This window comes from Manduca sexta, chromosome 21, assembly GCF_014839805.1.
Source record: "Manduca sexta isolate Smith_Timp_Sample1 chromosome 21, JHU_Msex_v1.0, whole genome shotgun sequence".
In the NCBI taxonomy this organism is placed as follows: Eukaryota; Metazoa; Arthropoda; class Insecta; order Lepidoptera; family Sphingidae; genus Manduca; species Manduca sexta.
In genome coordinates, this window is record NC_051135.1 from 455,944 (window position 1) to 480,240 (window position 24,297).

At 37.1% G+C, this 24,297-nt stretch overlaps 3 protein-coding genes across 7 annotated transcripts; 1 reads left to right on the forward strand and 2 right to left on the reverse strand.

The window, feature by feature from the left end:
• Positions 1–1,531: 1,531 nt before the first annotated feature.
• Positions 1,532–3,386, reverse strand: LOC115447618 (60S ribosomal protein L15). Of its 2 annotated transcripts, none has more exons than XM_030174775.2 (5): positions 3,239–3,386; positions 2,816–3,008; positions 2,398–2,534; positions 2,025–2,135; positions 1,532–1,816 (listed from the first exon to the last, which is right to left on the reverse strand). In XM_030174775.2, the coding sequence occupies exons 2-5, from the start codon at positions 2,985–2,987 to the stop codon at positions 1,622–1,624; spliced, it is 615 nt and encodes a 204-aa protein (XP_030030635.1). In that variant the 5' UTR covers positions 2,988–3,008; positions 3,239–3,386; the 3' UTR covers positions 1,532–1,621. The 2 variants fall into 2 exon arrangements, with proteins under 2 accessions (XP_030030635.1, XP_030030643.1); XM_030174783.2 differs by having other exon boundaries at positions 2,816–3,106; positions 3,239–3,253.
• Positions 3,387–3,719: 333 nt separating this feature from the next.
• On the forward strand, positions 3,720–18,391 carry LOC115447077 (double-strand-break repair protein rad21 homolog). Of its 3 annotated transcripts, none has more exons than XM_037440992.1 (22): positions 3,720–3,948; positions 4,223–4,523; positions 6,212–6,327; positions 6,617–6,800; positions 7,757–7,946; positions 8,267–8,385; positions 8,678–8,805; positions 10,691–10,793; positions 11,047–11,227; positions 11,612–11,832; positions 12,117–12,230; positions 12,400–12,502; positions 12,914–12,991; positions 13,977–14,099; positions 14,662–14,775; positions 14,997–15,098; positions 15,188–15,337; positions 15,711–15,797; positions 16,050–16,219; positions 16,495–16,587; positions 16,804–16,968; positions 17,090–18,391. In XM_037440992.1, exons 2-22 carry the CDS (start codon positions 4,266–4,268, stop codon positions 17,213–17,215), a joined length of 2,925 nt encoding a protein of 974 aa, XP_037296889.1. In that variant the 5' UTR covers positions 3,720–3,948; positions 4,223–4,265; the 3' UTR covers positions 17,216–18,391. The 3 variants fall into 3 exon arrangements, with proteins under 3 accessions (XP_037296889.1, XP_037296888.1, XP_037296890.1); XM_037440991.1 differs by having other exon boundaries at positions 3,800–3,980; XM_037440993.1 differs by lacking the exon at positions 12,914–12,991 and having other exon boundaries at positions 3,800–3,980.
• Positions 18,392–21,149: 2,758 nt separating this feature from the next.
• Positions 21,150–24,243, reverse strand: LOC115447084 (ATP synthase lipid-binding protein, mitochondrial-like). 2 transcript variants are annotated; one of them, XM_030174010.2, is made up of 4 exons: positions 24,116–24,243; positions 23,573–23,647; positions 22,867–23,053; positions 21,150–21,771 (listed from the first exon to the last, which is right to left on the reverse strand). In XM_030174010.2, exons 2-4 carry the CDS (start codon positions 23,615–23,617, stop codon positions 21,608–21,610), a joined length of 396 nt encoding a protein of 131 aa, XP_030029870.1. In that variant the 5' UTR covers positions 23,618–23,647; positions 24,116–24,243; the 3' UTR covers positions 21,150–21,607. The 2 variants fall into 2 exon arrangements, with proteins under 2 accessions (XP_030029870.1, XP_030029877.1); XM_030174017.2 differs by having other exon boundaries at positions 23,978–24,183.
• Positions 24,244–24,297: the final 54 nt, after the last annotated feature.

Sequence of the window (24,297 nt, forward strand, 5' to 3'; positions counted from 1 at the left end):
CTGTGGTGTTGGTTCCACAGACATTTATTTATTTCACATGTTATGCCAACGACACATCAAATACAATATAACGATATTAAATATAATATGGGAATTTTCACAGTATGAAATGACATTCGCACTTGTGGTGCTAGTGAGAATCTTGTTAGCGAGATGCTAGAGTAGCAATGAAGAGAGAACGATTATTTCGATGCAGAGTAGCATAGCTGTAGTTATGTGATGGATCTCACGCAGGACCTCTATGCAGATTAGCAAATGTGATATTTTGTTTCTCTTGATGGGTAGTTGTATTGCGAGCGGGGTCACTTTCGGTCCGAGGTATTGGGTTCGAATCTATAATTGGAGTGATATTGGATTTTCAAAGAATTAGTAGAGCCCGCAGTGACAATGGGCTCACCCCATCGTCACATGTGAAGAAATACACACGGTGAGAAATGGGACCACTAGCTGCCCCTCTGCCTCCTCTTTCGAGGATAAAAGCACGGTTTGTATATTTTAAACCTGCAGTATTGTAAGGTGTAAAGGATTGGAAATTCTCAAGTCTCTGATTTTCTTTTTTTTAATGCGATTTGCCAGGGGCCTACATTCTCGCATGTCGCAAACCTAAACACGTGTTGTGACAACCCCTAGTTAGTAGTAGATAAGGGTAAGAACCGGGAGAATTTTTACGTTCAACCTAAATTTCTATAATTCGCTTAGTACTCTAAATAAAAAGTTAAAGGAAAGAAATACTAAAAATTGATATAATAATAAAAACGTATATTGAAAATTGTAAGTATACATATTTTTCTTCCACACTGGTACATTTTACCTGAAAAGAGAAATTCTAATTAGTTTTTATTGTCTTCATTCATTACTGTTATTTTAAGAAGTTTTGAATATTGTTTGTGGCCGGATTGAGGTTTATTGAAAATCAATTTAACAATAACCTCACCTAGACAACAATTTTATATTTCCAAATTCGTTTACCTTATTAACAAGACTTTTAACAAGTATGATATAATGAATTTGGACTAGAGAATATAATAAATGTTACAACACATACCTAAAAAATGTTGCAGGCACTGATCACGGTAAATACCTGTAATAATATAAAACAATGTGTAAAATCTGTAAATTGAGAGCTATTTAATGGAACTATAAGGATAGTTCAGCCATCCAAGGAAGTTTAAAATGCGTGGTAATCATGGTTTGCGCATTTCATAAAGCATTGTATCATCATGAAATTTTTTAAACTATATAATAATGACAACAATCTCATTAGGTATTTATTAGACAAGTTTTCTCAAAGAATAATAACTAGACAGGGCATAAATTTTATAAATTAAAATTAACAAGACCCAAATGAGAAATTGAATATTTACCTGTTCATTGAGGATGGAGGTCTCTCACCCAAAACCTGGCGTAAACAAAAGCAATTAGTATTACATTACATCCAAATAAACAAGTAGCAATGATTATAAAGAATGTTATATCTTACCTAATACAAAAACCAAATAACTTTTTCTTTGGGTTAAAAATAAAAATATAATTTTGGTAGTAAAATTTAATCAACCACTGGCTTTCCATGTGAAAATAAAAACAATCAAATAGAAAGTCAATGACTGGTGCATAGGGCTGTTTATCGCTTGCGTCGCAGCTGGAGTGTGTTTCGGCGGATCCAGGCAGCGCGGCGCGAGCCTCCCTTGGTCTGGGAGAAGCGGTGACCCTTGCCGAGACCACGAGAGCTGCGGCCGGCAGATGTAAGACCGCGCATCTCACGGTGCTTGTGTACAGCGTTCACGATCCAGTTGATCTTAGGATCGCGGCGGATAGCCTGCAATGACACAAGTTGTTAAATTCTGTCCATTTTAAGCATAGTTCCTGTTAAGTCTTGAGGAGTAATCAGATTAAAAGGTAGGTGAAGTTTCAGCAAAACCTTTCAGATTGGTGCATGACATAAAAGTTCATCATTGAATTAAATGAGAAAATGAATTTAAACACTGAATAGAAAATTTACTCTGCAATTTATAATTGCAGCATACCTTGTGTGAGGGGTCGACCAGGATGACCTCAAAGTATTTGTAGGAAGAGTCCTGGGCAACCCAGTATGAGTTGAGGACGCGGAGACCACCGCAACGGCGACCAACACGCTCCTGTGCACATAATAAATAGTTTAGTTTTACATCTTCAAGAAGGTATTGCCGAGTGCTAACAAGTAGCAACACATGAAGAGTTAGTACTAGGTGCTCTATAAAACACAGGAATATTTTTTTAATTTACCCATAAAATATTTTAGTAACTATTCTCAGCAAAGATGAAAATCTATCTGTTTGACTTCTGTAATTACAAGAAACTTGAAATAGCTTTTCTGAGAATGAGTTTTGTCTTAAAGTAGGTAAATATATAATTAATTACCTCAGCAATAGACTGCAAGTTGCGTGTGGGCTTCAGCTGGTTGACACCGTGGCTCTTGGGCTTGCCATAGGTGGCTCCCTTGGCAACCGGGCGCTTGCGGCCACCGCGGCGCACGCGGATTCTGAAGATCACATAGCCTGCGAAAGAAAAAGGAACTTTAATTGAACCGGAACAAAGTAGCACGGCAGCATATTCGCCAAAACTTTGATGTACCCACGTGGTATACCGGCATTATGGTCTTTTTACGGGAATCGACATGCCCATTTAACCCAAATGATCACTGCACAAGGGTTAAAGCGTGACATCGTCTTTAACATCACAAATGTTGTTAAAAAGCAATATTTACATTAGTAAACAAATTAAAGTATAATATTTTTTAACAATAAACCACGTGAGTGTACGCTTAGTAATATCTTACCTTGCTTAGCGCGGAATCCAAGCCTCCTCGCCTTGTCGGGCCTCGTGGGCCTGGGGGCGCGGTGCATACGAGTCAATTGACGGTATTGCCATACCCTCACGCGCAAAAGGAAACGCATAACATCGCTCAACTTTTTCCTATACAACTCCTGTATATATCTGTACGCGCCCATCTTGGAGAGCCTGTGGTAGACCTAGCAACAAAATCAATGTAAATTGATCAGAAGTCACATCATCGGTCTGTCCACTAATAATACGATGGATACGCGTAAAGTGTGACATGGCGATAACGCTGAAATAGACAGTTAAATAATAAAATATATGGATATAACAAACTATTGCTATTCACTTTCACTTATTTCACAAAGTAAGATGTGATATTTATAAGGATAACCAAGATTTTTAGAAATATAAACCAACGTACGTCTCGCGTGTCCCACAGATAAACCGGAAAAGAAAACTGACAACTGACAACCCAGTTGACAAATAAAAAATCGAACTCAGTGGAATAGGTGGGGGAAAAAAAACAACTACACTATGGAAACCAGTCTTTTTGCCACACAGAAATAATCTTGTCAAACGCTACAAATATTATTCCAGTATGCACGCCACGTATGGAAACATGTAGCACAAACATTATTATTGTATTTCATTGGTTTAATAAAATACGTTTCTTGTCAACTTAGGGATTCTTATTTTGAAAGCTTATTTTTCTTTGCCTTTGGCTATTTTTAACTTTACGAAAACTATCGTTAATTATAATACATTATAATATTTTTAAATATCTTAATATCTACACATATGAATAAGTTACTGCGCCCGTATTTCGATGAAAATATATAAGCTAAACTGAAGATATATAAATAAAACTTGTGCTCCAAACGAAACACTCTCGGCGAGTATGTACAATCGACTTAATAAAGAATAGACATTAATAACTGAAACAATAATCAATGAATGACGTGGTGTCATGTTCTAATATTATAATATTTTAATTGAAAATCAAAAATAGAATTCATGTTATTTAAACTTTTATTTTTATATTGAAGAGTAGTAGCATTATACCGTTCATCCGTCTGTTCGACCGCCATCTTGAAATCGTAATTGTTGTCATGTTTACGTTGTGTGTGAAAGGTGAAATTTTTAATTTGTGACTAAATAATCCGGTAAAAAGCCCTTTTTTGGAGTATAAGAAGTTTTACAATTAATGATGTGGCGTCATAAATAATTTTTAATTGCAGCACACATAGGGAAATGGTCAAAAAACAGTATAAAAATTAGGCGCCAAATTAGTGTTGGTCGTTACAATTACCAACGATTTGTGTGACAGCATTTCTATGTATCAATGTTTTGTTTAATGCGCATCACAGTGATATTGTAAATATGTATTCCGAGCACTTTATTTCAGAATAAGTTTAATGTAACTTGGTGAGGAAGTGTGAATTGCCAACATGTTCTATGCACACTTCGTGCTTGCCAAGAAGGGCCCGCTGGCCAAGATTTGGCTGGCGGCCCATTGGGATAAGAAGTTGACAAAGGCTCATGTGTTCGAGACGAATATCGAGAAGTCAGTAGATGGCATCCTAAAACCAAAAGTGAAGATGGCCTTACGAACATCTGGCCACCTGCTGCTTGGTGTCGTGAGGATCTATTCAAGGAAAGCTAAATATCTACTTCAAGATTGTAATGAAGCTTTTGTCAAGATTAAAGTAAGTTGTCATCTACATTTGTTTGTATGGTTTTTAAGTTTAGTTTTCTATAAGTCCAACAAATAAATTTTCCCGACTTTAATGTGATAGCCTGTTATTACTATTAGTGTACAGAAACTGTTATGAAATATAAAGGCACTGCAATACCTATTTTTATATTGTTTATATTTTGCAATGATTGTTTAGTTACCAAAACATAATTATTGTGATAGATTGAAGCTATATATCATTGCATTTAACAAAGTAAGATTTTTACATCTTTTTCAATATACAAATATTATATTTTGAGATGGGGTAGTAAGTGGGCCTATCTTAACAGCTATAGCTACAAAAATAACTTTCTTAGAAGACTGTCTATAATTTTAGAAGATATTTCAATTATCATTAACAAATTTTAGAAAAAACATACTAACGGCACAAAAATTGGCAATTTCCTCACAAACTTTTTAATATTGCAATTGATGCTGTGGCTTATAAATAGTTATAAACCACTAGTTTTTGATTATCAAAAAAAAATCCTTGTCTGCCGGCAATAAGAGATATATTTAACAAAAAAAAATCCATAAACCAATGTCATAAAAGGTTCCTTAAAAATGAAATTTTTGGTCAAAGTAACATAGTTTCACAATTTTGGGTTTCTAGTGTCTATTAATCAATTCATACAACTTAAGACTTTTTAATATGTTTTATTGTCATTCATTAAATAATAGTTTCTTATGCACTTTTAGTACTTGATGAATGTCTATCTTGTTTCTTATTCTATCGTACCTCTTGTAATAAAAAATATTGGTGTATAAGTATCATAATACTGAAGAATGAAAGTTTTGAGTAATTTTGAAGTCAGAAAATGCTAAAAACTTTCATCATAACTTTTATAGAAATATGACTTCAATTAGCTCTTAAACATAACAAAACTTTGTGGTCCTAGTAAATTAAACTACAGTAGAATTTAACATAATATATGCTGACAATTATTGTTCCAAAAATATTTCTGTTTACTGTTGTATTTTGAGGCACACATTACATTACAATTTACCGTTAAAATTAAAATTGGTAAACTTAAGTCACAATGAGCCTTTTCTTGAATGACTCATAAGATTTGCAATAAATGAGTAAGATTTTTTGGTTTTAATTTGTTTATCACCTTTGAAGTCATTTATTTTTTTCCACATACTTAAAAATAACAGGAGACAAGATTATTATCTGTCTGTTTTGAGAATTGCTATATTAAAGGTTATCTAAAGAAGGAATTTTTTACGGCATCAGAAGTATAAATGCAACCCGCATTATGTAAATTGATTAAAAAAAACAGCACAATTGTTGACTAACTTATGAGGCTTAATATCACATTATGATGGAGATTAAACAAAATAAAGCAATTAGGCAATAAAATTTGTGGAATATTATTTTGTTATGTATTTTTAAATTTTGAATATGATTATTAGTATTATTTAATTTAATGTATTTTTAAATTCCATTTAAAGTGTACAAGAACATACCCTAACATACTTTCAAATTATACTGAAATACAAAAGGTTTTTTGATTTTTTGATTTTTAGATGTAAATTCAGCAACTACTCTATGCATAGTTTTTTTTATCATTGTAGAGTGCTCATTGGGACATTTATTTTCTGAAAGAATTCACATGGTAGAAAATATATTAACTTTCTAATATGTGATTGTTGTAGATGGCCTTCAGGCCAGGCATGGTAGATCTGCCTGAGGAACACAGAGAGGCGGCCATGAATGCCATCACCCTGCCTGAAGTGTTCCATGACTTTGACACCGCCATGCCAGAGTTGAAGTAAGTCCTGATCTCTTTCATTAATTATATCAGTGACATATTGAAGGACATTAACTGTTTTTCTTCATTTACTATGATATTGGCCAGTCAAATTCATTTTCTTGTTAGAATCTGTATTTACATCTTAAAACTTAACTTTTCTTGTATTATGTTTTTTTATGGGACATGCATTATGTAAAGTAAAAATTGTTACAAAGTTTCTTAATTTAATACACTAAAGTTTATATATATATTAATAATATTTTGAATGTAATAAATGTTTAGATAAACTTTAATGATTTTATTTTAGTGAGGTGGACATTGAAGCTCAGTTTTCCCTTAACCAATCAAGAGCTGAGGAGATTACAATGCGAGAGGACTATGGCTCTTTGAACCTGGTCACCCATGATGATGGGTTTGGTGATATGGGCTTTGATACAGACCAACCAGATATCATGAGAGAGGCTATTGGTACTGGGGCAGGATTGGAACAGGTATTTATTTCTCTTTTATACCAATGAATATACAAATATTTTATACATTTAAATACACAATTAATATGTGATACAACCAGAGATGGCAGAGTAGGTTTGGCATTTATTGTTAATTTTGTTTATTTAGTTATTTATACTTAATTATGATTATGTTCCAACTTTAGTATATTTCATATTCCTGAAGGAAAATCAAGGGTGAAAAATTTAAGGCTTCGGTTACTTTTTCTAGTATTGACTTAATAGTCAATGTTAGAAATGTAATCATTGCAATATGTTTTAACTTGTTTTATGATAGACTAGATTTTTATGCTTGTGTAAGTTGTAATCATTAATGACTGCACACATAATACTTCTGTATTTATTTTGGATAGTTTTTATATTTGTATTTTGTACATAACATTATTTATCTATAAAATATGCACTTGAAGTTGTAAATATTGCATATCATACTTTTTATCATATTATTTTAGTATAATTTTTTTTTATTTGTGATCAGATTTTTTTATGAGAGTACATAATAAAAATGTTGTGTAATGATAGGTAGTTTATTTAATTCAATACAGATCAGCGAGGTATGCAGGATATATTATAGTGCACAAAAGTGTGTGCGCAATACACAGGTGCACTTTCTGTTCCTTCACTCTCATAATACGGTGAGACGGCAATCCGACATGACCGAAGAGAGATCAGGCGCAGGACTAACGGCTTTACGTGCTTTCCGAGGCACGGGGTATCCACACCGCCAACTTCCTGACTCCGAGCTGCGACTGAGTAATTTTTAAGATGGAAAAACCCAGTCAGAATTATTTTGGCCCGACCAGGGATTCGAACCCAGGACCTCAGCGCGTTAGTCGTACTTGTACCGTGTACAATTACAACTGCGCCACCGAGGCAGTCAAAGATCACATTAGATATTTGTTAACTGATTTATTTTAATCACCACAAATTGTTTACAGAGTAATCTTATTTTTGCGGATGGTTCGTCCTTGGAATTGGCGTCAAAAGACGCTGGAGTGCCGAGCACGAGTGCAGCGGGAGTGCCAACGTTGACGACTCCCTCCCACGAGCGGCGGATGGAGGCGGCGCCCCACGGACCAATCGATGATGGCTTCGGAGGCACCATCGGCGACGTGGGTGACTTCGGACGTGAGTTGATAATTTTTTAAATTAGAATCTATGGAACATAATCCAGACTTGCTAGTGTACCAGGGTAGGTGCCACATCAGAATAAGCTATTTAAATATGATGAATACTACTCAATTAGCAATTCTTATCTCGCGAAACTATTTTGGACTATTAACAGAATTGATTTTAGACAAATGTTGCACTATCCTGAGATAAACTAAATCTATATATTCGATTCCATGATTTTTTCTATCTGTGTGTCAAATTCAGCAGTTATTTAACATAATATATACTCATATTATTTACAATAGGATACATAACTATTAACCTAATATAAACAGACGGTGACGCTGGCGGGTTGTTCGAGGGCGATCTGTTCGGTGATGTGACGGCGGGCGGCGCCGCAGCCACTTCCGCCGCCGGCATGCCCGGTGCAGATGCGCAGCCGCAGTCACTGCAGGTGCGTACGCGTTTTTATTAAATATAATTAGCGCTTTCAAAGTACATGATTGGTGCATACTGCTCTCAGGCTGTAGCAGTGCGAGTATCATATTGTTTTGAAAACAGATGCTTTATGATATGATATGCTAAAATTATTACTGTGCACGCCCCTTGATTAACATTTATATAGTTTCATTAGTACCTTTTTTTCCCTTTATAATAAATTACATTATTTTTTTATTTATCTCAAATCGTAAACAATAATACTAAAAAAATCGCATCATTTACCTAATCTGTGCTGTATAATCCAGGCGGAGATTGAAGCGGCGGGTGTGTCGGGAGCGGATGGCGCAGGCGTAGGCGAGCCGGGCGGCGACGGCGCGGGCAGCGACGACGACATGGGCGACCACTACGACGCTGGCACCTCGCCGCCACACAGGTACAGCAACCTTATAAACCAACTGTTACATATAAGTACACTAGCTTTTGCCCGCGGCTCCGCCCGCGTTATAAAGTTTTTCAGGCTAAAGTTTTCCGTTATAAAAGTAGTAGTTTCGCGGGAGTCTATGTTCTTCTCAGGGTCTCAAACTGTCTCCATACCAAATTGCATCTTAATACGTTGGGTAGTTTTTGAGTTTAACACGTTCAGACAGACAGATGCAGCGGGGGACTTTGTTTTATAATATATTTTTTAGAACTTTTTAAGTGGAACAATCCCGTCATACATCATTGTTGCATAACTTTAACCGTTTACGCAGCGCAGGCAACGGAAGCTCTCAAAACTAATAATTTACCCCGTTTATGCAACATGTTTCATTACTGTTCCGCTCCTATTGGTCATAGCGTGATGATATATAGCCTATAGCACTCCAGGAACAAAGGGCTATCCAGCACAAAAAGATTTTTTCAGTTCAAACCGGTAGTTCCTGAGATTAGCCATTACTGCTCCGCTCCTATTGGTCATAGCGTGATGATATATAGCTTATAGCGGTCCACAAATAAAGGGCTATCCAACACAAAACGAATTTTTCAGTTGAAACCGGTAGTTCCTGAGATTAGCCATTACTGCTCCGCTCCTATTAGTCATAGCGTGTTGATATATAACTTTGAAAACTCCACAAACAAAGGACTATTCAACACAAAAAGAATTTTTCAGTTTGAATCGGTAGTTCCTGAGATTAGCCATTACTGCTCCGCTCCTATTGAATATAGCGTGATGATATATAGCCTATAGCACTCCACGAACAAAGGGCTATCCAACGCAAAAAGATTTTTTTCAGTTTGGACCGGTAGTTCCTGAGATTAGCCATTACTGCTCCGCTCCTATTGAATATAGCGTGATGATATATAGCCTATAGCACTCCACGAACAAAGGGCTATCCAACGTAAAAAGAATTTTTCAGTTTGGACCGGTAGTTCCTGAGATTAGCCATTACTGCCCCGCTCCTATTGGGTATAGCGTGATGATATATAGCCTATAGCACTCCACGAACAAAGGGCTATCCAACGTAAAAAGAATTTTTCAGTTTGGACCGGTAGTTCCTGAGATTAGCCATTACTGCCCCGCTCCTATTGGGTATAGCGTGATGATATATAGCCTATAGCACTCCACGAACAAAGGGCTATCCAACGTGAAAAGAATTTTTCAGTTTGGACCGGTAGTTCCTGAGATTAGCCATTACTGCCCCGCTCCTATTGGGTATAGCGTGATGATATATAGCCTATAGCACTCCACGAACAAAGGGCTATCCAACGTAAAAAGAATTTTTCAGTTTGGACCGGTAGTTCCTGAGATTAGCCATTACTGCCCCGCTCCTATTGGGTATAGCGTGATGATATATAGCCTATAGCACTCCACGAACAAAGGGCTATCCAACGTGAAAAGAATTTTTCAGTTTGGACCGGTAGTTCCTGAGATTAGCCATTACTGCCCCGCTCCTATTGGGTATAGCGTGATGATATATAGCCTATAGCACTCCACGAACAAAGGGCTATCCAACGTAAAAAGAATTTTTCAGTTTGGACCGGTAGTTCCTGAGATTAGCGCGTTCAAACAAACAAACAAACAAACAAACAAACAAACAAACAAACAAACAAACAAACTCTTCAGCTTTATATAATAGTATAGATTATTATGACGTGGCATTAATATGTATTTGGTTTCGAATATCAAGAATTATGTAAGACTTCAGGGGTTTGATATTATTTTGTGTTTGGCAGGTCAATATTTACATAGAATCACTTATTTATATTATTTTTAAGTGTTTTCCGATGTGCATTATTCAAAATGTATAATCAATTAAATGTTTATTTTATTGTATTAGCTGGGGAGGTTCCCCTCCACACGAAGAGGCGCAGGCTATGGAAGAAGCGCCTGACCTCATGCCACCACCTGCAGTGCCTAGGCCACCATCTGTTCGGCCCATGGTGAGAAATTTGAATTGTATTGATTTATTCCTATAAAGTATATAATACAATTTACACTATATTTCTGCTTCCTCTTCCCATGTCACTTGTAGAGTTTATGGCTAAAACAAATTAATTTAGATATATACAGCAGCTAAAGCAGACCAGACTAACATATTTTGAGACACGATGTGTGACATATTTTCATTAGTTGGCTTATTTCGGAAGGAATAAACAGAAGTGTACTGAACTCAGTATTTGTGCGTGTGCGCAGGAGGTGGAGGAGCTGGGGCGCGGCGCGGCGGAGAGCGCGCGCGCGGCCACGCCGGCGCTGTCGCCGCCGCACGCGCCGCCCGCCGCGCGCACGCCGCCGCACCCGCCCGACCACACCACGCTGCTGCAGAACGACGAGGAGTCCTTCGCGCTCGCGCCCGTCGACGCCACCGTGCTAAAGGGTACAACACACACCTTTCTTATCCACCACAACAATATGCCCACCATTGAACTGAGCTCTTCATGTAATCAATTTTATCTGCTGCAAGATTTGGTCTGATAACTCTACACTGATCCATCCTTATACCTGATACGTAGAAACCTACATGATATAATAGGTGGATTTGACCAAGAGTTGATAATATTTTACTTGCAACTATGGGCAAATTAGTTACACTATGCAGCCTGATGAGCTGACGACACTGGCAGTCTATTGTTTACACATAACTTTTTAAAAGTATGTTTTATCTCTATGAAGGTTTTCGTCATAAACGGCCTGTTTGTGCTATCACCAAAAATACATAACCAATACTCCTCGATATGCCACTTACGAACATTCGTTACAGGTATAACAAAAGCGAAGCGCAAACGCAAGCTTATAGTAGACGAAGTGAAGAACATATCAGGCGAGGAGATGAAGAACCAGTTGAGCAACACCTCGGATATTGTGACGACACTGGACCTGGCACCGCCTACTCGACGGCTCATGCATTGGAAGGAGACAGGCGGAGTGGAGAAACTGTTCACGCTGCCGGCCAGGCCAATACCTTCCAGAGTGTTGTTCAAGGTAACTAGTATATTTTAATAAGGGGTACCATAAAACACGTGTGTTCTATTTCAACATTTATTGCGGACTGACTGCCTGATTACCTTCATTCATACAATATTCGAACTTATACAATTATAACCACCATACGACGTTACAGTATTATATGCAAAACTTGTGCAAACCAGTGACAGATTCGAAACCCGTACATGGTGCGACAGTCCTCAATACAAAAAAATAATTTCTAAATCATGACTTTTTTGTTCTTGAATTTTCTATTATTAATTCTGATTCATGGCGAGCAGAAATATCAGCGCAACATGACGCTAAGAAGTGAGGCAGAAGAAGGGGAAGCGAGGTCGCCGGAACCCGAGCCCAGTGTCGCACGACGCGGCGGCAGGAAGCGAAGACACGAAGAGGTAAATGTGTTTTCAGTCATAAGCTCATCAGATCTCACTCGATTTACTTGTAAGGTTTTTCAGAATCCTTTAGTATGATGACATTATTCTGGGTGGGGGTTAAATTATTTGTCTTAAAAGTCAACATGGATATGAAAGGTCGTTATTATAACTTGTAGAACGTTTTTAGACTCTTCAGCCTCCGGAGACGCCAGCAGCAACGCCGGCAGCGGCTCCCATTCCTGAATTGGAACCTCCCACACCAGTGCCTCAAGAGTATGAACCTTCTGTCGGTAAGTACTCTGTAAAACTAACTATCTTTGCTTTACTAAACTTTTACTCATATCATATTAAGGTCCACTACAATAAGCATTTATTGGTTAAGGGTCCTTATTAACTTTCATGCAAATTTACACTACTTAATGTTTCCTTGCCATTGGTAATGTCTAAAAAAACAAAACATTCTGCCTCACACTGTTTGTTTGTTCAGTAAACTTAATTTTTATATTTAAAAAAAAATATTTATACAAATGTTATAATACATAATATTGAATATAAATATAATTTTGTATACTGAAGAAACCAAGTGTCCATACAATAACTTTAGGAGCATACTTTATACATTATATTGGTGAAGTCTATCCTATTGTACATACGCTATTCTAACCGCACATGCGATTAACAATAACATGGTGCACGGCTAGAGTCGGAGCGAGTGGCTGACGTCGCGTACCCGCAGACGCCGCGCTCCGACGTCGACGTCGAACCGCCTCAGACGCCCGGTACGTTCACATGACGTATGGTTTATGAAGGCTTGCGTAGACAAGTCCCGTATCGAATCGCATTTAGTTCATATCGTTGGTTTACTGCAGGAACTCATTGACTGACAAATATAAAAATATGAATTTAACCACTTTTCGTTTTAGTTATATTGTTTTCCCTATATCATCTTAGATCAAATTATGTTTAAAAAAAGTAAAACACTATTATATTCTTGAATATTTTTAATCTTAAAATCAAGTGAGTATGTATAATTTTATATTATATTCAGGGCGTTATAAACTACATGATATTTTTTTGCAATTAGTGAATTCTTGCAGTAAACCCACGATATGTGAGGTTAATCGGCTTTTTATGTTCGTAATGGCACTGTTTCGTAGTCAATGTACAACGGGAAAATTAGTGCGATTCGATTCAATGAGCCAAGTCGACGATAGTCATAATATTATCTTTCATACATCTCATGACTGCTTGCTGCATGTCTATGCACTTGTATTAATACCGCAATGCAGACACCCATAAATTTAAGTGCTTAGTTTCTGTATTCACTTCTTACGCTTAAATCTAAGTTAGGAGCTTGGATAGCAAAATTTCTATATTGTGATGATCATCATATGTGAATCTTTACATTGTAGTGTGTGTTAATCATAATAATATATCATACCAACTACAAACATGAAAACAAACACTAGATTTTTATTTAGTACATGTCCTATGTGTACATGTTATATTTACTTGTAATCATAGAAAAAAATCTTGTCACAGAATGTCCTAGATCATAGATGAAAAATCAATTTCTCCAAACAATGCACCCAATCTACATGTGATATTTTAAATATCTGATAACTTACTTTATTTACTTTTGTTTAATATATTTTTATATACATATTTTTCATCTATTTTTATTATTGACTTGCTATTTTATTACAGAAATATAGATTGTGTATAAACGCTATACAGTTGATAATAATTTGTTTATTCTATCAGGCACGATGTTAAGTTCACTAGGGCCGCCTTTGACGCCAGGTGTACTCGGCCCGCTAACGCCTGGCACGTTACTACAAGGAGGACTCACGCCTGGCGGGTTACAACACGGTGCTATGACACCAGGTATGTCGGAATACTCTAGATTGCGGGTTTTCAAAAACGATCTCAATCGCTTCCTTTGGATAGATTCGGTAAATGTAACAATTAGTATAATATTTTAATGTGTGCCCGGTACGAGTACGCCGACAACGTTATGGCTCTTGGTTCGAATCCCGGGTTGGGCAAGAAAATAATTGTGACTGGTTTTTTCCATCTTAAAAATCGCTCGGGATCGGTAAAGCAACATTTATACTTGATTGCATGATATAAAACTCACGTATACATTGGCTTCTTAGTTAAGGCCAGATCAAAAGTACTTTGAACCGGCAGGAATGCATGAATAGATTGATAAAGGAAGCGAGAGAAATATACCAGAATCGTGCAAAGTGACGATCCATTGTCTCTGCCTACCCATATGGGATAGAGGCGTGATACTATGTGTATATACATTAGCGTCCATTAGAAATTAATTCCATTCAATAAGAGTAGAAAAAATGGGAAGCTTGCAGGGACACTAAATTGTAAATTGTAAATCTATAATATAAATATATCTATTCTCTTGGAAACTATTAAATGATTTCTGCAGGTGGTCTTCCACACGGCGGTATGACACCAGCGGGACTCCAGCACGGCGACACCCACGGGGTGGATCTGGGATTGTCTTCGAGTGGTATGACACCTGCGGGACTTCAACATGGTGGTAAATATAATTGTTTAATCATCTTTTTGTTTTTTTTTTTTTCTCTTTATTTACGCATTCACATTTGTTCAAAAACAAACTTTATTCCTTTATGATTCACGACCTAGGCACTGACGAGTCGACGCAAGGATAATTCACTTTTCTTTACTTTATTTTATCTGACCCTATTTAACAAATGGGAAAAATCATTCTTTATTATCTTATGATTATTCTTCATTTAGGTATGACACCAGGCTTAGGATTAGACAGTGGAATGACACCCGGCGGCCTTGTGCACGGAGGACTCACGCCGGCTGGTCTGCATCATGGTGGAATGACACCAGGTAATGTGACATGACATCATAACATCATAATTTTAACATCATCATAAAAATGTTGATCATATTCAATTATAAATTCCGATGATTTCCAGGTGGCCTTGATCACGGTGGCATGACTCCCGCGGGACTCGCACACGGTGGAATGACTCCAGCGGGACTTCAACACGGCGGTATGACACCAGCTGGTCTGGGCCACGGAGGATTGACGCCTGCCGGTTTACAACACGGCGGAATGACGCCGAGTGAGTAGTTTAGGTTTAACTTTTAAAGATGGATAAATGGAATACTGGTGAACCTCTTAGTAACTGCAATGGTCCAGGAAAGGAAGTAGGGTAAAGAAGGGTAGAGGAAGGAGAACAGTTTCCAGGATGGAAGAAAAGGAGTGGAGATATTTTTGCAGGCCTGTTTAGGCCTCAATTTGTTGATGGTGCAAGTCTTACCTATCACTATAATACTGTGCGGCGTGGTCTGTGGCAAATACTTTCACATGCATTGGGCATGCGTGTGCAGTCGATATAAAAACGTAGTTTGATGAAGTAATTTAGCGTTGAGATTAGTGGTTTTATATGAATGTGATGGTAAGAGCCAGTTTAAAAAATGGACCCATATCGACAGGTCTTCAACACGGCGGTTTGACGCCGGGTGGTCTCGGCCACGGAGGAATGACACCAGCTGGTTTACAACATGGTGGCATGACCCCAAGTAAGTTATTTTGTATGATATTAAACCATTATGGCCCCAATGGATTTTACAAACTGATAAGACTTGAAGGGATTATTGAACTACTGATGGCAAGCATTCTTTTTAATATTAATTCTAGTAATAATAACATTTAGAAAGTTGTTTTGAAAAAAAAATAATTAAAATATATATGAGTAATTACACAAGCTGACTAGATAATTATCGGAAAAATTATAAAACTTAAAATAAATTATACTTTGGTCATATGTGCAGGTGTGCAGCACGCGGCGTTGCTGCAGCATAGTATGGAGCAGATGCCGATGATGCCGCAGCTGGGCAGCGACGTGTCGGCATTGCTGCCCGGCACCGCGCCGCACATGCAGCACCAGGAGCCGCAGCTCGAGCCGTTGTTACACGGGCTCGATGAACATACCGACTATCAGGTAGTGTTTATTACAGACGACCAATCTAGTAGATAAAAATCTATCTCTCACAAGTTTGAATCAATGTGTGCAATAATTTTCCAGTATTTGTCTCGTTAAACACTCTGCTCAAGATCATGTTTGTTGATAATTGTGTAGTATGAAAGTGAACTTTACATAACTTACATTATATATCTAGAGTATGGTTTTGAATAAAATGTGGTAAATATTGTACCTCTTCTAACTAATAAATTGTGGATGACATAATAATATTGTTAATGACATTTTTTTGTCAGAGTGGCATGCAAATGACAAATTTGGGCTACGAAGACCAGCACGGTCATCCCAGTCCGCAGCACGATTACGACTTACCGCCTACGCCTGAAAACGTGAGTTTAGTATATCATTGCCTACTGAAAAGATATATACTCTGTACTGTACTATCTTAAGATATTCATTTAGTATCAGGTTCCTTAATTAGTTAAGCAGTTTTTTCTAATATTCCAACATAAGTCAAATGATAATTGGGGATTACGAATATTCTTCTATGTTTACACATACTTTAATAATGTACAGACGGAATAACATCTTTATTTATTTGTAAGGCGGAAGAGGGCGAACGCGAGGCAGGTGAAACAGACGAACAGTTCGAGGAGCGTGTGCTGAATCGTCGTGCAGCGCAGCTTTTCGCAGTCATGAGACCCAAGTTAGCCGCCGGACTAGAATTATCATTCACAGACTTGGCGCCAAGACACAATAATAGAAAACAGGTAACTTTTATACCATATTATCAGAACCATGACTATATCGTCAAATAAAAGTTATGGTTTTAATCAATGTTCTGCGTGGAGATTTAAGATAAAATGTCACATGATTTGTTACGGTTTTTAGGTCGCGCAGAAGTTTTACAGTCTACTTGTCCTCAAGAAACATCAAGTATTGAAATTAGAACAAAGCGAAACATATGGACCCATCATCATTGCAAAGGGCAACCAGTTTGAAACAGAAGCAATTTGAACACTAAACTAAAACATAATTTATAAAAATAGTTGTAATATAATGGAATATCATAAATAGATTGTAAAAGAGTTATATAAAAGGCGAAGTGGTAATGTAAAGTTTATAGACTTCACGGGGTTGTATGTTGAGCCAAATATAACGTGTAAGTTGGCTTTTGGCTCGAGTTCATGAAGGGAATTATATTATAAACAAATTTTGGACCAAATAATGTTACAAATGTTGATCTCAAAAATTCAGATTGCATTATAACAGAACTAGTTACACCTTCAAGGACTCGACTCACGAGTGATGAGCAGTTTCAAATGGGATATTATGTTTTAAAATAGACAAGTGTAGAGAAATGCCTTATTTTGTTTTGCTGTAGGCTAAGTAAAATTATTGTAAAAAGTTTACAATCATTGTTTATGATAGAGAAATAGTACTGCTATATTGTTGAACTCATTTCGAATCCCGAGTATGCAAGTGTGTTTTGTATGATTCGAGCTCCCTCGGTTTAGGTCGGTAAAGACGCTTTTGCACCAACAAATTAGGGTACGCGTCTAGTATTTGCATTTTGGTATGGTGTGGCATATTTTTATACAATTTCTCAGCCTAACTTGAAGAAGCTCGTAATGTGCCTATTAACTTTGAAATTATGTCGTGCTTATACATTTATTTAAATTGTGTTTTCTCAAGAAAATGTAGACACAAAATTTACTTTATTTTTATATTTACTATTGTATTTTAATATTTGATATTAGCCATGGACACTAAATTTTAGTTAGCTGAAGGGTTGACTGAGAAATTATGTTAAGGTTAATTATATATTATATTAGTGATAAATTCTAATAACACCAAAATAAGAAGCAGATGTTATTAGCAAACAATAGGGGTATGATTATTATGTATTACTTTGTGCAGTGTGCGTTGAATTTGGTTTTTACATTTCTTTGAGATATTGTTTTATAACAAGGTGAATACATTCTGATAGATATTGGATTGCATTCATTTTGATCACACATTGACATGGACAAAATATTATATAAAAGCAGCATTTTAAATGCATGGACCTGTTTAGTAACCTTCTCTTGAAAATATTTAAGTGTTTACCTCTGCGGTTTATTCGACTTTTTTCGGAGGTATTCGCTTAGATGCTTTTAATATAAAACCTTTGCAATAAATTGTTGAAATAAATGTTGATTTTTTTCGTCCTATCCTATGGTTAAATTTTTTATATATTTTCTTTTGAGTACAATACACATGTTATGGTTTCAATTCAAATTCCTCTGCGAAAGGGGCAAGGCATTCACACTTATTCTAGTGTGGGTGTTTATATAGATTATCATTTACGCTCAGATGAAACAAGACAAGTACCTAACTTGCAGTAGTTCCCTTCTGTAACATCTGTATGTATGTGAATTTTCCAAGTTGGTGTAGGTGGTCAAATACCAAATTATAAGCAATAGGTAGTGAAAATGACTAAGTCACATTACAGCTTTAGATTTAAGACCAAACCTTTCCTTGGTCTATCTTTCCTTTTTGATTACTTCGGTGGCGCAGTTGTGTCTGCGTGACAACACTGCTCCAACGTCCCGGTTCGGAAAAACAATTATTGTTTTTTTTTGCTGAATAGCAGCATGGAGTCCGGAATTTATGTTCGATACGGTGATGGGCTGGCCCCCAATCACTTGGGACGGAACATGCATGAGGAAAAGTAGGTGGTCTGGTTGTAATTCTGCCTACCCCTTCGAAGATAAAGGCGTGATATGCGTTAGTTTCTAAAGATTTTCTAAATTGCTGTGTCATTATTTGCAAGAATGCGATCCAGTTAGCGTTATGTCAATACTAGCTCTTGCCCGCGGCTCCTCTCGCGTTATAAAGTTTTTCAGGCTAAAGTTTACCGTTATAAAAGTAGTAGTTTCCCGGGAGCCTATGTTCTTCCCAGGGTCCCAAACTGTCTCCATGCCAAATTTCCTCTTAATACGTTGGGTAGTTTTTGAATTTAACACGTTCAGGCAGACAGATGCAGCGGGGGACTTTGTTTTATAATATATTTTTAGAACTTTGTAAGAGGAACAATCCCGTCATACATCATTGTTGCATAACTTTAACCATTTACGCAGCGCACGCAACGGAAGCTCTCATAACTAATAAATTGTCCCCGTTTTTGCAACATGTTTCATTACTGCTCCGCTCCTATTGGTCATAGCGTGATGATATATAGCCTATATCACTCCACAAATAAGGGGCTATCCAACACCAAACAATTTTTTCAGTTCAAACTGGTAGTTCCTGAGATTAGCCATTACTGCTCCGCTCCTATTGGTCATAGCGTGATGATATATAACTTAGAGCACTCAACAAACAAAGGGCTATTCAACGCAAAAAGAATTTTTCAGTTTGGCTCGGTAGTTCCTGAGATTAGTCATTACTGCTCCGCTCCTATTGGATATAGCGTGATGATATATAGCCTATAGCACTCCACGAACAAAGGGCTATCCAACGCAAAAATATTTTTTCAGTTTGGACCGGTAGTTCCTGAGATTAGTCATTACTGCTCCGCTCCTATTGGGTATAGCGTGATGATATATAGCCTATAGCACTCCACGAACAAAGGGCTATCCAACGCAAAAAGATTTTTTTAGTTAGGACCGGTAGTTCCTGAGATTAGCGCGTTCAAACAAGCAAACAAACAAACTCTTCAGCTTTATATAATAGTATATAGATAATATGATACAGTAAGTTTTTTTTTTCAAAACCATCGGCCTGTAACGTACAACGTAAAGGGAAGCTAAGAAAAATATGTTATCACAAAAATTATGACGCAGTTTTAGTTTGTCCCCGAGACGTACCATAAATGTTTCTTTCATTATAGTTTCAGATTTGCCTAACACACCTGTATAATTTTTTGGCAGGGCTAAGGAAGATGAAATTTTCTTTGTCCGTAATAGAATTGAAGGGGTTATAGAAAAAAAGAATAGAATATCCGGCAACAAAATAATCAGCTGTAATGTGACGTTTCTCGGAAAGTTATGACTTATGACTCATAAAATCAGTATTGCCGCAAACTAAGATACAGGCGTTTCATTAATATTTCCCAAATTGTGAAGGCGAATTCACTTTGTTTTATGATAACTATGATTGATGCTTCATAATAATTAGCGTACATGCCACTTGCAGACAAGATCTTAGGTTAAATTTCCACGATCAGTAGTCGGAGTTATTGATTTAGAAGATACAATTTTCCAGTTATGTAACGCAAGCTCGCTTCCCTTTACGTCACAACCAGTAAATGTGGGTTCACTCACCCCTACGAAGTTACGTACATTCGATTATGTAACAGGGTAGCTGTTCGGTTAATCATCTTACAATTCCAATTACGTAGGCGGATCTATTTAAATTGTCTATTGCCTAGCTGTATAATCACGTGCAGTCTTAGCAATTTCATGAACGGGAGGCACAGAAACATGCGCTAAACGGCATCACGCCAATAGTAAATAGCTGCAAATAGATTGCCGTACTATGGCGATGGTCATAGGCTTGTGTAGATGTAAACTTATAAATAGCTTCGACAACTTATTGATCGATAGTGGTCGGCTTTCGTAGTCGGAACTTAGGTCACACGAAATGATTTCAATAAAAATAGAGCATGTCTTATAATGCGACTATCTTACCAGGCGCATCTTCGTTTAGATATTGATCGGGGAAGCTGGACTATGTTTGTATGCTCCTATCTTAGTGTTGTTCAGTTTTTCCTGCATTATTCTTTCATAATGGAAAACCTATCAAGTAATTTAGATTCAGCCTTGCATTTATTTCAGTATTTTGTTACGGTAGGTTAAGGAAGTGTTGTTTTAATAGTTTATGGGTATTTTCTGCCTGTATTCTATTCTTATTCGTAATTTTTGTTTCCAAATAAGGTAAAATATGCAGGTGATTGACAACACATGCCTTTAAGTTTGTATCATTTAATCGCCCTAAAAATGTACAATACAGATACCGACACTCCCGTCATGATAACAGATTCACCGCAAAGGCAATGACGATATTCGCGCAATACGCGTACACTGGCTCAATAAAATCATCACTGCCTTTGCCGTATATTTTGTGAGCTATTTGTGTAACATGTTTCGACAACAATCTACAATAATCAGGAATAGAAATAACAGTGGCTTCAGCATAATGTTTACGTACAACGTTTTATTTGCAGATTTTCATTTATACTACATAATTAAATAAATTGCATTCCTGATGACACGCACTTGAGTGTAACACATTTACACACAGTCCTTGCATCACTATGAGGGTGAGGTTTCGCACTTTTGATTCCACGGCCGTCCACTCCAGATTGTATACACTGAAACCTCATTATGTAGGATGGCAGTAGTAGTGTTCTTAAAAATAAACAGCTTAGAAAGCAAACAGCAACAGGAACGCCATCATAAGACAGAAGAGACCCATAGCCTCAGACAAGGCGAAACCCAAGATGGCATATGAGAACAGCTGCTGCTTCAGGGAGGGGTTCCTGGCGTAACCAATGATGAGGGAACCGAACACTGTTCCAATACCAGCACCTGAAACACAATCCCACCATTAGTAACACATCCTATACGAGTATGTCTATGACAAGGGACAATCACAACCTAAACTACGTTTTCACCTCATTCTAACTACAAACCAAAAGAAGCCCGCTCACCTATTAAAAATCTCCACAGCAAAAAAACTTGCAGTAGTCAATATATTCACAAAACATGCCACATACAAAAACTAATGTCATTTCCATATTACACAATATACACTGTACATAAACATTATAAAATTATGACTAAAATGCAAACAGCATTAGGAATGCAATCATTAAACAGAACAAGCCCATGGCTTCAGATAATGCAAATCCCAAGATGGCATATGAGAATATTTGTTGCTTGAGAGAAGGGTTGCGTGCATAGCCAATTATTAAGCAACCAAACACCACACCGATACCAATACCTGTAGGTAACAATGAATGAATAAGTGCTGGTTAGATATTATATTCCTGCAGCCTATGCGAAATTCAGTCTTAGAAACAGTAAGAGTTCCTTGTCAATCTAAAAAAAAAATATATATGGTAGTTTTCAAGGATTCCGTTGAGAATATGTGAATGAAATCTATTGTAACATATTAGGTAATTTCCAGTCATAATAATTCACAGAGGCTGCAGAAAGGGTTATTGATTCAAGCATGTGCAGTTTAGAAAAATGAGGGGTTATGATGAAAATCGAGGAGATTTATAACTTAAAAGAAGCACACTATTTTAACTGCTTCCAAATTAGCGTCACGACAATGCTAAGATGTATTAAAGCTCAAAATGTTGTAGTTGTGATTTATTGATAAAGGAGTTGATAATTGAAATCTGCTGTCTTACTCATTTGAAATTTTACCACTGATAAAAAAAATCAATACAAGTACTGTGTTATGCAATCAGGAAATTCCCATGTGAGCTATAGGCATTGTTTCAGATTTTTTTTACTTTCAATGGAATAATATTTGGTTGTACTTAAGGATTAAAGGAAAACTGGTATATTGGCAAACAAGTAAAGCTAGAACTCAAGCACAGTTAGTACAAAAAATCATGGGCATAACAAATAAGCAGACAATAATAGTATATGCATGAAAGGGTGAGAACTCACCAGAGCCAGCTACACCCACTGTCGCAGCACCAGCACCAATGAATTTGGCAGCCGAGTCAATGTCCTTGGTGACCGATGTGGTCTGGAAGGAGCGCACCGCCGACAGCTGGGCGGGGGCGGCGGGCACCAGCTGTGTTTGTGTGGAGACTGCAGCGAGTGGTCGCACCACAGCTGCGTTGCTGAAGATCTATCAATGAAAACTCCTTGTTAAAGGCTGTAGATTGTCGAGCAAACTACCCATACTAACGAACGGAGATAGTAGTTGTAGGTTTGTTAAAATATTCACTTGAAGCCATCCTTGAAGTAGGTAGTCAAAGGGCTACACCCTAAAAATCAATACTGCATTGCGACAAAACTGGAATATACTTGCATAATCTGGATGGATTCATTGTCACAAATTAGATATAACCTTAAAAATTCCGCCTAATGTTATCACACAAAACACTATTTCGCAGCTGATTATGTAATGATATATGTCTCAAAGTGAAGGTTAAAATCAATAAAATGAACTTCAAAATTCAAAAACCAATAAATGGGGAGATTGGTTTGCGTCTGCATCTCGATAATAATGCCGGTAATGCATTTTGCAGTTGAATAAACAAGGTCATACACTTGATGTCTCTACTTAATTACAGAGATCAAAGACGATAAGGTTAGTTTACGCTGAAAAAGAATGAAAATCAAATTATAAAAGTAGTGTACTTACGGCAGACCTGGCTGCAGGGGCGATCAATCTGGCGGCGGACAGCATTTTTGGTTTATGAGGTGCGGTGAGCGACAACTGGAATAATTGAACAACTAGGTGAGTTAAGCACTAGTCCCTATGAGGTCTCAGAGGCGAATGTGGGATATTAAGTCTAGATTTGACAGTTTGACCGACGAACGGCATACAGTTACGTAATTTGGAGGTCTACGTAACACAGACAGAGGCCATGGAAACAATATTATTATGTAAAAATACCGATACCGAAATCTGTATGGGGGTGATTAAACGAGATCTGTTCAATTATACTGCCAGGTTATGATAATTTTATATCTGCCCCCGGAAAATGGCCGATACACCGATTCTATTCCGAAGTCAAGTAATAATTTAATCTTTATGACAACTTACAAAGTCACGAATAAATATCTGCACTAGCACACACTTTAAGCCTATATTTAGTGATTCTATCACTTTTTATTCGACGATGGCTTGTAATTTCAGCACTTTTTCACGATTAGTTTATCCACAAAATTTTACCGCACTTACCAAAGAACACCGAGAAGGAGGAGACCGGCCTTTGGAATGTTCAATTTCTGAGTGGTCAAATGAAACGGAGTACTAACTCTCAAACGCCATTGGTCGAAACGTTGCTAAGTTCCGTTCGGCGCAGCCAACTATTGATCAATATGCGCAGATGACAACTTCTTTAGATACTTTTTATTACAATT

Coding starts and splice junctions, on each gene's coding strand:
- LOC115447618 (XM_030174775.2), bottom strand. CDS start 2,987: ATGGGCGCGTACAGATATATACAGGAGTTGTATAGGAAAAAGTTGAGC. Junction 2,535..2,815: donor TGGATTCCGCGCTAAGCAAG/GTAAGATATTAC, acceptor TTTCTTTCGCAG/GCTATGTGATCTTCAGAATC. Junction 2,136..2,397: donor ACTTGCAGTCTATTGCTGAG/GTAATTAATTAT, acceptor TTATGTGCACAG/GAGCGTGTTGGTCGCCGTTG.
- LOC115447077 (XM_037440992.1), top strand. CDS start 4,266: ATGTTCTATGCACACTTCGTGCTTGCCAAGAAGGGCCCGCTGGCCAAG. Junction 8,806..10,690: donor GGCACCTCGCCGCCACACAG/GTACAGCAACCT, acceptor TTATTGTATTAG/CTGGGGAGGTTCCCCTCCAC. Junction 11,228..11,611: donor CGACGCCACCGTGCTAAAGG/GTACAACACACA, acceptor CATTCGTTACAG/GTATAACAAAAGCGAAGCGC.
- LOC115447084 (XM_030174010.2), bottom strand. CDS start 23,617: ATGCTGTCCGCCGCCAGATTGATCGCCCCTGCAGCCAGGTCTGCC. Junction 23,054..23,572: donor CCCCTGCAGCCAGGTCTGCC/GTAAGTACACTA, acceptor TTTCATTGATAG/ATCTTCAGCAACGCAGCTGT. Junction 21,772..22,866: donor AGTGGGTGTAGCTGGCTCTG/GTGAGTTCTCAC, acceptor ATTGTGTTTCAG/GTGCTGGTATTGGAACAGTG.